We start from the raw sequence: 17,107 nt of genomic DNA, 5'->3' as shown, positions 1-17,107 counted from the left end.
AATTTCCATTGCAAAGTGGAGCTTAAGAAGCGAAAATAAGTTTATTGCTCCTAGTGTTCTGATAGAGGTCTCTTTGTCGCATCAAAATGGCCCATATCGTTCGACACTTCTACATATGAATGGGTGTATGTATGTAAGTATAGTAGTATAATTTTCGCTTTCGTTCATGGCGTATCCGTAAGATAAAAGTAGTTCTTACTGCGAATGTAGATTTCATGTTCATACATACATACATACATAAGGACAAGGGCGCATACGAGGTGTGGCAATTAAGTTCCTTGAATTTAGTTATGATTCGAGAACCGGGAACACTTTTTAATGGCGTCTTGAAAATGAGTGCATGCGAAAATCAATCTGTGAGTAGTTGTTTTTCAGAGATTCGATGAGTCGGTTAATTGAGTCTGAACCCGATACCCGAAAACAAAATAAGTAATGGAGAGCGACTAACGAAAGCAATGTTAATAATTTCGCGACATTATTCATCGTTAATATATCCCTGCTGGACATACAATGAGTGGACAGTACTATGTTGGTGGCTTGGAGCGGCTGCGTGCACGTATTTCTTGTATATGGAATCCGATATATCACTTTTTTCAAGCCAGGAAAAAAGTCGTGGTCCGTTTCAATTTCTGCGGAGGGAAGATAAACCAATAAAAACTCGTAGCTGTCTGCTAAGAACCAACTTCTTAGGAGCAACAAAGTACTGACTGCAATGAACTACTACTGGCTGAGCGGCTGAATTCCGTCGTTCTATAGGTTTGGCTATTAAGTCTGCTATGTGGAATTCGCTGATCCTTCCATTCAGCAAAGCGGAGAAACAAACCACCGTTTACTCTTCTACAAATGATCGCGCACATTGTAACTCAGGCCAGTTTGTAAGGCATATGGCTGATGTTTATGCTACCTGTTGGCGGTACGAATGGAAATTACATTTTGTAAGCCGCTGATATGGTTTTAGTAAAACTAATATGCATATAAGGGCAGTTTGAAAGCCACATGGTTTGTGTTTATGCTACCCGATTGCTTTCAAGGCTGTATAACAGGATACAGTTTATCAACAGCTGCTAGTATAACTGTGGTGAATTTTTAAACTGAGTTTAATATCACGCAATGAAATGTGCTTTCGAACACGACTTTTTCAAAGGCCGTTCATAGTGCCGCATTTGTGTATGAAATGTGCATTTACTCAGATTCAAGATCATATGTTTGTTCTAGTAGTAAAGTAGTGCATGTGCACTGAGAGATGCATTACAAATGCATAATTATTGGTAGTAGGCTTTGAAAATTATTAAAAGCCGTCTTCGAATTCATATGAGTTAACGTGTAGCGAATAGATGAAGGACATACATAAATAAATAATCAAACAAATGACTAATGAGTATTAGTAATGAAATTTGCCTAATATCAGAAAAGAGAGTTGAGAGCATTTAATATAAGTCCCCTTCGATTCGCCAAGCGTTAGCAAGTAAAAAAGCACTGGAAAAAAGATGCCAAAACTTACATTTGTTTGAAAGCACTTCATGAGTATTACTAAGACTCGTTGCTTGTGATGCCCATGATCTGTCAATGCCGTTTGTCTTCTCGTTCGTCTCAATATCGATGTTGACTTTAGACTAAAAACTAACAATTGCAAAGTGTGTGAACGCGACGGGCAATACCAAAAGAGAATGCGAAATGTTGGAACAACAAAAGTCTCCACAAATTTATCGAAACCTTTATTGCCAAACATTTTAAATAATCAAATTAGGGAACTTCCTTATCCACTTAATTGAAGTTTTTATATGTACAAGTTATTTTTTACATTTATTCCTTAGGGAACCTATTTTACTCGCTGTAGACTAACTCTGATTTATTTGTACAATTTTTAATAATTTAAAACGTCTTCAATTTGCAGGAAATGGTACAGGCAAAGGATCCACCATCCCATTATTTGAACAAATTGCGCACATACTTGGATCCAAAAGCATCTCGAAGTCATCGGGTAAGTTAAACATGTTGTTTATTACTTAGCTTCTTTATGTTTCTAGCGTAAATGTATTGTAGTAGTTGCAGTTGGTTGAAGAGTATTTGTCTATCGTTTTGTAGTCTAGTCGCCTTTCTCACTTCAATTTGATTTTGTTTGATTTTTTAGTTTTTAATTTTTGTCTATATTTTATAATGGCTTTTGGGTATACCTTTCTATTGTTTATAGGTCTGTATTGTAAGTAATACTTTAATAAAGAAATATTTTTCTGAACTTTACTTTCTAAAGGTAGCTCTGGAATATGCATTGTACAACATATATTCTAAAGTAGATAAAAATGCATTTGCATATTTTATTACCTGATAGTCTTTGAAAGCGTTTTCCCTAACTAAGAGAATAAAGTTAACGATGTTTTAAGTACAGTTTGAGACAGAAATTTCCAATCCCACTTTGACATTACATTGTCGACATAGGGCCCTACTTATGAAATGTGGGATCTAGTGGGGATATTTCTAGAAAATATGCCTTTTGTTAAAGAACTGCAATGATTTTTCACTACAAATTAATCGAAGTCTGCAACATATTTTGATAAGTTTTGACTATTTATTTATTTATTTTATAATTTCAATTGTGTGTTTTATAAAAATATAGTTCATACTACAACAAAATCCATTTAAAAAAAGTTTCGAACTTTGTATAAAATAGATAAATAACATAAATAATTGACGCATACACTTTTGTTATGTGTTTGGCCGAGCTCCTCCTATTTGTGGTGCGCGTGTTGATGTTGTTCCACAAATGGAGGGACCTAAAGTGTTAAGCCGACTCCGAACTGCAGATATTTTTTATGAGGAGTTGTTTCATGGCACAAATACACTCGGGGGTTCACCATTGCCTGCCGAGGCTCGACCGCTATTAGAAAAACCTTTTTCTTCATTTTGGTGTTTCGCGCAGATTCGAACCTATGTTCTTCGAATGGTAGTCACGCACCAACTCATTCGGCTACGGCGGCCGCTAATTTGGTATTAAAATTGTAAAAATTCAGAAAATGTTTATTAAAATTTCAAACTCTTTACTCATAATTTTTAGAAAAACTTCGGCTATGCAGTTTACAGATCATTGAATTTTGGTATAATAAAGTGAAAGTTTCAAATGGTTCAAAAATTCCGTTGCTTTTTGACAGTTTTTCCTGCGTTGGAGAAAGTTTTCTGTGAAATAAAAAAAATTTTGTAATAGGCGTTAAATGGCGCCTGATTGGGCGAACATATCAGTACATGTGGGTATTCTGTTGCCGAATCCCATGTGATGTGATGGTCAAATGGTCTAATCTTGCAATCTATTATCCTCCCACTACATCTTTGCTCAAGTAATATTTGCCGTGCAGTTTAATTCTTATATTGCAGAACCTGCAGATTCCACACGAATAAAGTACCAGTTTATTCAAATGATATTTCTGTCTGCATTGCATTGACAGTACTCGTGTCATAATTCTTGAGTTGTTCTTAGATAAACTCATGCAATCCTTTTGTTTTAAGCACCTAAAAGTAACTTGGTACTTTTGGAGTAGTTAAAACTCAGGCTCAGTATCATATCAGTAGAATTTTCGCAGTTACTAGTTCGTGATATTGTTGCTGAAACTCATAAAAAAGTTGCCTTTTTAAATTTGCTCCGTCCTTGTTTTAAATGATGAATGAGCCACTGGTGTTCAGCTGCTCTGGCTGCTTTTTGCATTGTAATTTTGTGTTCATTGTTATATTGTATTGTTCCATTTCGAACCTGTTAAATAGTGACAGCTGAGCATGTCACAGAGAATGTTAAGATCTCGATACCCCAATCGTTAACGAGGGAATTGTCGTTCCGCTACCCGACCATGACGAGGTGAGAATAGCGATAACGCGGCGAACAGCATGACCGCGAGGAGCTGGTAAGATGCATGCATCAGCTTCGATGCAAAATATGGTCGGATAAAACCATGCCTGCCGATTGGAATTTAAGTGTGTTCTGCCCAATCCATAAGAAGGGTGATCCTGCAATCTGTGCCAATTACCACGGTATTAGTCTTCTAAATATCCCCTATAAGGTTCTAGCGAGCGTATTGTGTGAAAGGTTGAATCCCACCGTCAACCAACTGATTGGACCTTATCAGTGTGGCTTTAGACCTGGAAAGTCTACCATCGACCAAATATTCACAATACGCCAAATCTTGGAAAATACCCATGAAAGGAGAACCGACACACACCATCTTTTCGTCGATTTCAAAGCTGCATTCGACAGTACGGAAAGGAATTACTTGTATGCCGAATCTGAATTTGGTATCCCCACAAAACTAGTTCGGCTATGCAAGATGACGTTGCTCAACACCAGCAGCGCCGTCAGAATTGGGAAGGACCTCTCCGAGTGGTTTGGTACCAAACGAGGTTTCAGACAGGGCGACGCGCTGTCGTGTGACTTCTTTAACCTGATGTTGGAGAGCATCGTACGAGCCGCAGAACTTAATCGCTCAGGCACAATTTTTTATAAGAGCGTACAATTGTTGGCGTATGCCGATGATATTGACATCATCGGCCTTAACAACCGCGCTGTTAGTGCTGCCTTCTCCAAACTGGATAAAGAGGAAAAGCGAATGGGTCTGGTGATGAACGAGGACAAAACGAAGTACCTCCTGTCATCAAACACAGTCGAGTCGGCGCACTCGCATATCGGCACCCACGTCACTGCTGACAGTTATAACTTCGAGGTTGTAAAATACTTCGTTTATTTAGAAACCAGCATTAACACCTATAACAATGTCAGCCTGGACGCGCTACTATTGCCTACTTAGACCAAAGAAGCACTTGTTGGCAAGAGAGATTCTCCGGTAGATTTCAAGGCTGATATTATTATCGGTGTTAATGCTGGTTCCTAGATAAACGAAGTCTCTTACAACCTCGAAATCATGACTGTCAACAGTGATGTGGGTGCCAATATGTGAGTGTGGTACAGGGTGGGCCAAATAAGACCTACTAAAGTTAAGCACTAATAACTTTTTTATTTTTTGACATATTTATTTTTCTCTTTTTGTAGGTTATAATTGAATTGTTGGAAATTTATTATGGAACCCTACAGTAAGACCACCAACAACGACTACAATACGCTATTCGTTTTACACAATTAGCCACACAAATTGATTTTTTAAATAATGTTTTGACGTCGGATGAAGCGCATTTCCATTTAAATGGTTATGTCAACAAACAAAACTGTAGATTGTGGGGCTCTGAAAATGCAAGGGCAACACACCAACATCAGTTGCACCCATCTAAATGTACTGTTTGGTGCGGTGTTATGGCCACTAGAGTTATCGGCCCATATTTCTTCGAAAATGAGGATGAAACGCCGGAATCGATTTCAGGAGCTTCTTATAGAACATTGATTGAAAACTATTTAAAAGACAAAGTGTATCTTAATAAACCAGAGACTATTAGACAGCTGAAGCAAAATATTCGACACGAAATACTGAGCCTTCAACCAAAAACACCACATAATGTGTAATGGAAAACGCGTTAAAAAGAGCCAATCTTTGTATCGAGAAAAATGGTGGACATTTATCTGATGTAAAATTTCATACATAATTTCCATAAAATATATTCAATGTATAAAAACAATTAACCAAACTAAATGATTATTGCAAAAGTTATTTGTGTTTAACATTAGTGGGTCTTATTTGGCCCACTCTGTACTTCGTTTGGTCTTCGTTCATCACCAGACTCATTTATTCAATTAATTAAATAATTTTATTTGGAAGATACTTGTATATCATTTATGTTGAAATGTGATTTCTGACATAAAGCCAGAGGTGGAGGCTGCCCCGGCGAACTGCAATCGATCAGTTTACGTTTTAACGGTTGTTTTGAGCAAATCTGGTATTATTCCTGTTATAACTCGATCAATGTTGGTTTCAAATTTGTCAATTGTTGCCGGTTTGTTAGCGTACACAAATGACTTAATATATCCTCATAGAAAATAAAAGAGTAGTGTTAAGTCACACGATCCAGGAGGTCAGTCAACAGACCACATCGAGAGATTTTGTTTTTAACAAATGATTTCATAATTTCACATGTTCCGTCCTTTTTTAACGGCGAAGGCCCAACGATTCGAGGGTCTCTATTTGTGTTACTGATCTTGGACCATTGGAAAAATTGACATATTTGACCAGAAATTGATCCTGAACGTTTTGATGTGGGAGCTATATTAGAGTTGATAACACTACCTTTAAAAATCACATCATTAAAAAACAAAGTGAATTTAACCGTGAACATTTTCGAGCGATTATTTTTCACGATTTTTGAAGTGGATTAACAAGACAAGTATGCACCGATTATATAAAGAATTTTTCGGTGGCCATTGTTCACTCACCGACGAATTCCAGGAAGGTTGTTCAAAATCAGTTGCTGTACCCGAAAATATATATGCTGTGTACAAATTAACCATATCATCATGTCACATACCGTGAGAGTGAGGCATCCTTGGGCATTAGTATGAGATAATGATGACGTGAGGTAATAACAAAGTGTGTTCGCGTTGGATCCCACACAACTTAAAAAATTAAAATTATCAGGTCAGTCCATAAGTTCGTGCGTTTTTTAAAGATGGTTTTAAAATTAATAAAATCTCTAGGGGTCGGTTCTGGTGTTTCATCTTTATCTAACCATTGGCGTTTGCAAACAGGATTATTGTAAAGGACCCATTTTTCATCACCAGTAACGATACGGTTCAAAAAACTTTCATTTTCAAGCTGTTGCAGCAGCTGAGAACACACATTCACTCTCTGCTGAAGGTTGGCAACGGAAAGTCTATGCGGAACCCATTTTCCCAGGTTTGAAACCTTTCCCAACTTAACCAGGTGCCTGTGAACTGTTCATGCGATGAATATAACCTCTGAGCTATCATATCGACTGTCAAATTTGGTTCAGCTTTCACGAGTTCGAGCAAGGCGTCGGAGTTAAAGACTTCAGGACAACCAGCGCGCGGGGCATCCTTCACGTCGCAGTCACCACTTCGGAATTTTGAAAACCACTTTTGCGCAGTCCTTACAGTCACGTATTTTCTCCGCGAACAGTGTTTATTTCTGCAGCAGCAGTTGTTGCATTTTTACCACTTTTATAAAAAAAATACAAAATATGCCTCTTATACGCGTTCGAAGATTCCACTTTATTTTTTAACAACACGTGCTTCTATCCGCGATTGAAATCACTTGTTGAATGCACAATATATCAAAGAAAATATAAATAGTTCCGTTATATTCCGCGAATAATTTTTTGTATGCAAAAATCGTACAAAAGTGAAATTAAGGGTAAAATACGCACGAACTTATGGACTGACTTGATAATAGTGTATGTATTCATAAATTCTAAACAAGTTCTAAATAATACTCCAAAAAATTAAAATCGTGCGCAAAATATTATTATTAATTAATATTACTAATTAATTTTCCAAAATTGTCTATACGAAGTGTAGTTAAACATTTAGTTAGCTTTGGAGGGTTTAGCGGTCCTTGTAGTGAAAGTACTTAAAAGCCATTATAAAAGACGCTGAATATCGAAATAGCCTGGCGTTTTGTAATTGAAAGTAATACATATGCCAATGCATAAGTACCTAGAAGCATCTTGGAATTGGGCTCCAATCGACTTACCTGCTACTATCCATACTTTTGCGGCTTGAACGAATCCTTTAATTTCTGTATGTAGTATAATTAAATTTCTCTTAAAAATACTGAAAATTAATGCAAAATTTTCGTTTCTCTACTCACACACTCACACACTTACACTTTACCTTCTTTTTACTTTGTTTTTTTTTTGGTTTCGTTTCATGCTTCTTAAAACGTACAATAAAATTTATTTTCCTACACATTTTATGTTCACCAATTCCTACTCATCTTATACTTTAATCAACTACTTGTACACGTAATATGCGATTTTTTTACGGTTCATCCTCGTGCACACCTCACCTGTCCCAAAAATGTATGCATCTTTTTTATCCCGAATATCCTTTATCCTGAATAATCCTTTGGTTCCATGAATGAACATTATTTTTTGTTACGGATAATTTCTGAATGCACATTTTCCCAATCCACTTATCCCATATACCTCGCTCCTTTCCGAATTCCTGCCCGGGACAATTTTGTACACTTACAGCTATTCTTCCTCTACTTTCTTTGTCAGAAACGTAAAATGGTCGGTGAGTCCACATCGACACAGGTGCTGCGTGATCTCGAGATCTCGCTACGTACCAACCACATCGAATGGGTTAAGGAGTTTCTCGACGATACGAATCAGGGCCTCGATGCACTTGTAGATTATCTAAGTTTCCGGCTGCAGATGATGCGACATGAACAGCGCGTTGAAGAAGCACTCTCCGACTCAGACGAGCGCTTGAATATGACTAGCAGCCAAACGGTGGGAGGTGGTACGGGCTCAAGTGCCGCGGATGGTTTGGGTAGTTCATCGGTGGGAGTAAGTTCTCCTCTTAGTGGTAGCATTAATTTAGATGGTGCACGGCATCATCAACATTCACATCACTCTGGCGGAAGTCTGAATGGTTTTTTGCGTCCCTCGCTGGCCGAGGTGCTCGACAGTCCCAGCATTAAGCGACGGTCCAGACATATAGCCAAATTAAATATGGGTGCATCCACCGATGACATACATGTGTGCATAATGTGCTTGCGGGCTATAATGAACAACAAGTACGGCTTCAACATGGTTATTCAACATAGGGAAGCTATCAATTGTATCGCGTTGAGCCTGATACACAAATCGTTGCGTACGAAAGCACTGGTGCTAGAGCTGTTGGCTGCCATTTGTCTGGTGAAGGGTGGTCACGAAATTATTTTGTCGTCTTTCGATAACTTCAAGGACGTGTGTCAGGAGAAGCGCCGCTTCCAAACACTAATGGAATACTTCATGAACTTTGAAGCCTTCAACATTGACTTTATGGTAGCGTGTATGCAGTTCATGAATATTGTAGTCCATTCCGTAGAAGACATGAATTATCGTGTGCACCTGCAGTATGAATTCACAGCACTTGGCCTGGACAAATATCTGGAGAAACTGCGTATGACTGAATCGGAGGAGCTCAAGGTGCAAATATCCGCTTATTTGGACAATGTTTTCGACGTGGCAGGACTAATGGAGGATTCCGAGACGAAGACTGCTGCCTTAGAACGAGTTCAAGAACTTGAGGATCAGTTAGAGCGCGAAGTTGATCGCAACTCAGAATTCATGTATAAGCTTGCTGAGCTCGAGACAGAGGTGGCAGTGTTAAAAGCAGAACGCGAGGACTTATTAACTACGAAACTGAAATTTGATGAAGAGGTCACAACGTTGCGTCGTATACTCAAGCAGAATGAGCAGGAACTAAAGAAGCGTGATTCCCTGCTTCAGAGTAAGAATCTCGAACTGCAAACATTAACACGTTCTTTGCCGCGCTCCGGTTCGAATAGTGAGACGTCCCTGCAAAATGGCGGAGCTTCGCCGGACAAATGCTCTTCCCCTCCGTTGCCTCCACCGCCGCCACCACTGCCATATGCCATGTCACCTACCAACTCGGCACCTCCGCCACCTCCTCCGCCCGCACCACCAGCACCACCACCACCACCTCTTGCGCCCGGTGGATCCATAAGCAATGGTGGTACACTTTCACCCACAATGTCTGCAAATGGTGGATCAGTGGGTTCACGTTCACCACCTTATGGTTCTGGTCCAAATGGCGGACCAATGATGTGTGCGTTCCAACCGCCGCCGCCACCTGTCGCCGGTTTCATGCCTGCTCCAGATGGTGCCATGACAATCAAACGTAAAGTGCCGACGAAATATAAACTGCCAACACTTAACTGGATAGCTTTGAAGCCAAATCAGGTGAGACGATATTGATTTAAAAATCATAACATAAAACTGATATAATTTTTTAATAGGTTCGTGGAACGATTTTTAACGAATTGGATGATGAGAAAATCTTTAAGCACATTGATTTCAACGAATTCGAGGAGCGCTTTAAAATCGGTATTGGTGGAGGATTGACAAATGGTAGCAGCTCTGAAGTAGATGGCCTGCACTCTTATCCCAGTAAGCGGTTCAAGAAGCCGGACAATGTGTCACTATTGGAGCATACGAGATTACGAAATATTGGTACGATATACAGTTTGTGCATATATGTGAGGATGTTATTATTTCATGGGCTTAATTACTTTATTAGCAATATCTCGTCGCAAGTTGGATATGCCTATCGATGAGGTTATTGCCGCCATACATAGCTTAGATTTGAAGAAACTCTCCCTGGAAAATGTGGAGCTGCTGCAGAAGATGGTGCCCACCGATGTGGAAGTGAAATCCTACAAGGAATACATAGCTGAGCGTAAAGACCAAAACCAACTCACCGAAGAGGATAAATTCATGTTGCAATTGTCGCGCGTAGAACGCATTTCATCTAAGTTATCAATTATGAATTATATGGGCAATTTCTTCGATTGTCTGCACCTAATCAGTCCAGTAAGATCGAATTTAGTCTTTGAAGAATCTTATAATATGTTCTGGTTTACTTGCAGCAAATACAAGCTATCACCACTGCTTCAAATTCTCTAAAGAAATCAATGAAATTTAAGGCCGTGCTAGAAATTGTCCTAGCTTTCGGCAATTATCTCAACAGCAGTAAACGAGGTCCCGCTTATGGATTCAAATTACAGTCGCTTGATACCTTAATCGACACGAAGTCGACTGACAAACGCACATCACTCCTGCACTATATTGTGGCAACCATCCGCCAAAAATTCCCTGAGCTGCTCAACTTTGACACAGAGTTGTATTGCACAGATAAAGCATCGCAAGTATCGCTGGAAAACATCGTGACAGACGTACATGATCTTGAAAAGGGCATGGAATTGGTGAAGAGGGAGGCGGAACAACGTGTGAAAGGTGCACAAACGCATATCCTGCGCGATTTCCTTAATAACTCTGAGGATAAATTGAAGAAAATCAAAATGGAATTAAAGAATGCTCAGGATGCATTCAAAGAATGTGTTGAGTATTTCGGGGAATCCTCGCGCAACGCCGATGCAGCAGCGTTCTTTGCATTGATTGTGCGTTTCACACGAGCATTTAAGGTAAATTAGTGTCCAATTTGAAAAGCTGAAACCTTTAAGTTAATCTATTTAAGACGCTTAGACAGAGCTAAGGTAGGAATTTGAAAAAACAAAAAAATAATAATAATAATAATACAGCGTTCGATCATGAAAAGCGGAAATCGAGCTTAGTAAAATGTAACTTCAAAAACGAAATATTCAGCAACTGATGAACATTTTAAATTAATAGTTCTTTACATATAGCCGCTTAACTATTTCGATGCTTTTCAGACGATTGTTTTTTAGCCAAACGAGTCACTTTCCACCTTTAAACCATTACACATATATTCGTTCATTATTTAATTTCATTTTGTGCTATAGTTTTTAAAGTAGAAATATGTATATATATATATTATTGGCGCGTACACCCTTTTTGGGTGTTTGGGGAGGGGGAGCTCCTCCTATTTGTGGTGTGCATCTTCATGTTGTTCCACAAATGGAGGGACCTACAGTTTCAAGCCGACTCCGAACGGCAGATATATTTATGAGGAGCTTTTTCATGGCAGAAATACACTCGGAAGTTTGCCATTGCCTGCCAAGGGGCGACCGCTATTAGAAACATGTTTTTCTTAATTTTGGTGTTTCACCGAGATTCGAACCCACGTTCACACTGTGAATTCTGAATGGTAGTGACGCACCAATCCAGTCGGCTACGGTGGCCGCCGTAGGTAGACAAAAAATTTAAAAATTACGTTGTCTCAAAAATTATTCTGTAAAAAAAAAATGTTTTTTTAAATCCTGAGAAAATCGTTAAGCAAAGTTACTTCTCATCAAAGGTTTATGAAACAACTAAAACTTCCCTATAAATGTTTGGGGAATGCTGCTATATATATATACCCATAGTTGGGTGTTTGACCGAGCTCCTCCTTCTATTTGTAGTGTGCGTCTTGATGTTTTTTCACAAATCGAGGGCCCTATGTTTTTATGGATGTTTTTTGTGAGGGTTTTTTCATGGCAGAAATACACTCGGAGGTTTGCCATTGCCTGCCGATGAGCGGCCGCTATTAGAAAAAAACTGTGAATACCAATTACTGTTTCAAATCCGAGCGCTACCGAATGGTAGTCACATACCAACCCATTCGGTTACGGTTAATAAAATATAATAATGCAAATGAAAATAACAAAATTCATAGTTTTTAATGGGAATCAGGAAATCGGAACATCCACGCGCATATATATTACATCTTTAATCTTATTCCATATGCTTTAATTTTTTTGTATGTTTTTAAGCCCTTTGGATTTCCAGGCAAAGCACGTTAATAGCACATCGCAAAATATTAACCGTTATTTTCTGTTATCTAATACAAATACCATTCGTTTTGTCCAGGAAATATTTTTCCCCAAAACTGCCCATATTTGTCTTTTAACCATTATGATTTTTTGCCAAATTTGGTCAGTCCTTGCAACCTCTGTAAGTTTCCCATTCTCATCTTCGTTCTCACATTAACTTAGCTTAATGCTGTGAAAGAAGTTATAGGTTGTCTTCGATATCTGCATGCAGTTCGTAACTCCAACTAAGGCGCGTTTTGGAAAATAAGGGTATAGCGGTCTGGATGTCTCTAAGCTTAGGTTTCCACAGGAGGGTGGCTAGAAGAAACCGACAAGCATTAATAATGAAATCTTGAAAGAGTGTAATCATTTAGTAGGGGAATGAACTTTTTATTTATGCCTATAATACATATCCGATATCTGCCAGTCACAACTTTTATGCTCAATCCCCGTTCTGCTTAAAACAGCAGCTCTGTCTATTGCTCGCTAAAAATCGTGTAATCTATCGCTATCGAGATTGAATATTAAAGACCGCCAAATGAAGTGACTCTTTGTTGCTTAAGCTCTGCAGAGCTTATTAATTATTAAGATTTGTAAGGTTTTTATCGATCAAATCCTTCGGCCCTTCTTTATGCGTATAAGTATATATAAACAAAACTATAATTTGCTTGTTTTTAGATACACGATCAAGAAAACGAACAGCGTCGTCGTCTAGAGCAAGCAGCTGCCCAGGCTGCAACCAAAAAAGAAAGCGATCAAGTATTACTGCGCAACAAAATGAACCAGAAAAAACAACAGGTGAGCGTGAGCAATATATATAGCTTCCCCTTTTAGAGCATCCACTACTTACTTATACACACAAAGGCTTTTTAAATGTAATAAATACAAGTTCGAAAACTTGTTAGCTATTTTTTTGGCTACGGCGCTTCATAATTTATGATTTGTTTGGTAATTGTGTTGGTTGCAGTTGTTATTGTTTTCGTTTTTTCTCCATTCATTCGTCCATATACAGAAACTGGGTTGCGTGACTATGGAAAGCAGTTTACTACACAAAGCGCTTATTAATTCTGCGTGAAAAGACAACGCAAATAATTGCAGATAAATAAAAAGCAATATTAAGGAGTAGAATAATTGAAAATAATGTACAGTTAAGCAAGTTATTCGTAATCGTTATGTAATTATAATTGTAATGTGGCGCGTGGAATGTTTGGCAAACAAAAAAAGAGAAAACTATTGTAAAATTAGGCAAAAAGGTGTTTGGCTTAAGTTAAAACGAATAATAATATTATATGGTATTTTGGTGTTGGTACTACTGCAGCGAAAACACATTGCGCAGATGCAAAGTGAAGGACACGAGTGAAACGAAAATCGTGTAAGAAATTTTGCTGTTATTGTCATCCGAATTTGTAATGTATATACCTACACTACCTAGCTAGCCATGCGCACAATAAAACAAGCCTCATATAACGACACAACGACATATACACGACTTCATAGTACTCACATATAATCCACCTACATAAATAACATACAGCATATACCTACAGTGTCTCAATAAAACAAAAAAAAAAAAACATGAAAGCATATAAAAATAACGCTTAGTTTACGTAATTTGCAAAGAAAACCAAAAATATCCATATAGAATAAGAAGGAAGTGCCTCTATATTTATTATGTTTACCTTCACCGTCACGACAATCACCACCACCACAACCATTACCAATAACGCATCGCTCCCACGATCACTAAGATCATCACAACCACCACCACAATCATCACCCTTCCTGAAAAGCGATAAGCGAAAACAATAGAGGATATCGGTCTTGGTAACTTATGTAATTAAAGACCGGGTTTAAAGCAATTCGATACACCTTCCATCTTGTTGGCATTTCCAACGCTTTTAGGATGAAAAATAAGTAAGTTATCACAAACCAAAACTTCCATTGCTTCGTAGAGAAACTGTAATCATTAGCAATAGTTTTCTTAACAACGTGTATTAAAATATCATAACTGTTTACGTTCTCTTTCTTGTGTGTTCTCAATTTGTTTGTCCCTCTGTTATTTGTTCCGATTTGTGTGCTTTCAATAATTTTTGCTGTTCAATTTTGTTTGTATTTGTTTTTGACCTTTTACTTACATTTTATGTATTGTAACATTTTAAAGTTAAACGGTAAAACTATTTGGAAGATAACAATATGTAATTTAATGTCACAACTAACAAGAAATATTTTATATAATTTGTGCCGTACGTACAATAAATATTAGTTAAAATGTGCTCATATTTTAGTTGAAGTCACTTTTGACAAAACCCCTAGCCTTTGCATTCGAAGCAGTGAATTTTTTTTTTTGTCGGCACAACTAGCAAGTACAGCACTCAGACAACATTAGGTTCATTGTGCTGCACTCGAGTTCCCTTATTAATTTTCTTTAAATCTACCCTACTTCCGAAGAAATCTGAGTAGATCTTATGGTGTCAAGGAGCCATTGTGGTCGCTTCTTAACACATTAGTGCCAAAGACCTCAAGCCTGATTCGAGCGAATGCCGAACCAGCTGCCTAAAATCCCTTCTGCTCAATGACAGGAAGATCAGCGACAGTCGGTATGACATGACAGGTAACGTCAGTTATGTCCATCTGTAATTAGTGATTGCTGCATTGGCAGTAAAGAGTAATAGGAAAGAATGCAATTGTTTAAACATTAATGCATAAATTTACTCAAATGCAATAATAGCGCGAAATATTGCAAAGTTTTGGCGATTTATTTATTTAATTTTTCCTTTTTGATGAAACAATATCATGAGAATATATTTTCTACTATAAAAAACCATATAACTCATAGGGAAAAAATTAAAACAAAAAAAAAAAAAATTTCATCAAAATTTCAAACTTTTTAGTTAGAACTTTTAGAAAAATTATGCAGTTAAAGTAGCTCAAAATTCGCATTGATCTTTAATAATTTTTTCGGGTACTGTGCTATGCATTTTCGTCCATATACCGAACGCTCGAAATATTTTTTATCTAGAGAAAATGAAAAAAAAAATCAACAAATGTCAAAAACATAAAAAAAGAACAAATAAATAAATAATTGGCGCATACACTTCTGTTATGTGTTTGGCCGAGCTCCTCCTCCTATTTGTGACGTGCGTCTTGATGTTGTTCCACAAATGGAGGGACCTACAGTTTTAAGCCGACTCCGAACGGCAAATGGTTGTTTTTTTATGAGGAGTTTTTTCATGGCAGAAATACACTCGGAGGTTAGCTCTTTTTCTGCCGAGGGGCGACCGCTATTAAATCTTTTTCTATCATTTTGCTATTTAATGCACGGAGATTCGAACCTAAGTATGCTCTCCCGAATAGTAGTCATGCACTAACCCATTCAGCTACGGCGGCCGAAGTATAGTATCTCAAAATTCGCGTTGTTTCGTTTTTTGTTGACTGTGGATGAATTTTCTTCCATATAACGAACGTTCGAAATTTGTTTATAAAAAGAAAATGTAAAAAAAAAGTCCAAAATCAACGCAGGTTTTCAAACTTTCACTTTACCAAAATGCAATGCGCTATAAAACTGCATATTCGAAATTTTTCTAAAAGCTCTGATTAAAGCATGACACTTTTGTTGTAGTATGTACTTAAGTAAAAAATAAATTAAAAATTTAGATAAAATAAAAATATCAAGATGTAAATAGTAACAACCGAGCAATATGTCGTGCTGCTATTATTGCGAGCATACCATATACATATATGGTAATATAGGTGTAATATATATTAATACAAAAAAAGTTAGTCCAATAACTCAATACAACAAAAATTTAAATTTTTTTGCTGAAACTGCATTATCATATCCTCATTTCCGTACAACAAAGTGTGTCTGGCTCTCTGCACAATCGCCTGTGCCACTCATCAAAAGCCAACGACTGATTCGCTAATTAGAAAACGATTCGCATCCAAAAAAAGGAATGTATTCACAGTTATATCTTTGTCGTCTTTCTAATGGGACATTTAACGAAGCGTCATCTTCTTTTTCATCCTCTTTCCCATTGCCGTCATTTCGTTGGTTAGGCGCTGCCAATAGGCTTATAATTTTAAAAGCTTAAAAAATACTTAATTAAAATACCGTTCAGCTACATTATCACAATCCAATAATGTTTGTACAAAATTCCATTCATAGTGTCACGCCTTTAGTGAACGTTGGATTACTTGTCGAATGCATTAAAGCAAGCAACATCGCAGTTATAAAATAAATTGGTCGAGCTCTTGACCAAACTTCCAGGTACTTACTGGCTTAGTGAAGCTTCTAATAAAAATATGAAACGTATCCTTTCCTACAAAATGTGCTTACCAGTCGAAATAAAAAACTCTGAGAGAAAATTACTCAAAATCGGTTAGAATCTTTCAAAGTTAGTCGTAAGAAATAATCAGACATCTGAGATCGACTCCAAATAGTATTTAACAATCACCTAGAGTGCCTACATATAATATGTAGTTCAGTTTTTAAGTTTATATGGGCAAAATACCGTTATGTGTGTTCTAAAACAAAACCTGTTAATATCCATAACAATAAAAATATAAGTATACTAAACTATTCCAAAGTCATGCAACATAATTTTCCGAATAAGCTTCTGTACATTATTAATGTGCATATAATATAAAATTATCTATAGTATAACCTTAAGTGCGATTAATTACAAAGTTGGTGGCGGTGTAAACTAATTAATTTTTATTCTTTATCC

The 17,107-nt window shown here is 37.4% G+C and overlaps 1 protein-coding gene across 6 annotated transcripts in view; it reads left to right on the top strand.

Annotated features, from left to right (window-relative positions):
* Positions 1-17,107, top strand: part of LOC128860834 (formin-like protein) — a 57,794-nt gene that overhangs the window by 35,178 nt on the left and 5,509 nt on the right. For 2 of the 6 annotated variants that reach the window (XR_008454305.1, XR_008454304.1), the window contains exons 2-8: positions 1,895-1,981; positions 8,134-9,852; positions 9,909-10,122; positions 10,190-10,482; positions 10,539-11,093; positions 13,059-13,178; positions 13,393-14,294. Coding sequence is in view for 3 of the 6 variants with exons in the window: in XM_054098594.1 (XP_053954569.1) it covers positions 1,895-1,981; positions 8,134-9,852; positions 9,909-10,122; positions 10,190-10,482; positions 10,539-11,093; positions 13,059-13,178 (2,988 nt within the window). In the remaining 3 variants the exon portion in view is untranslated. The remainder of the gene's footprint in view (positions 1-1,894; positions 1,982-8,133; positions 9,853-9,908; positions 10,123-10,189; positions 10,483-10,538; positions 11,094-13,058; positions 13,179-13,392; positions 14,295-17,107) is intronic. The other 4 variants (XM_054098594.1, XM_054098593.1, XR_008454306.1 and 1 more) reach the window with 3 other exon arrangements.

This window comes from Anastrepha ludens, chromosome 4 (genome assembly GCF_028408465.1).
Source record: "Anastrepha ludens isolate Willacy chromosome 4, idAnaLude1.1, whole genome shotgun sequence".
In the NCBI taxonomy this organism is placed as follows: Eukaryota; Metazoa; Arthropoda; class Insecta; order Diptera; family Tephritidae; genus Anastrepha; species Anastrepha ludens.
The sequence above is the reverse complement of the archived record's forward strand: the minus strand, read 5'-3'. Positions and strand labels throughout refer to the sequence as shown.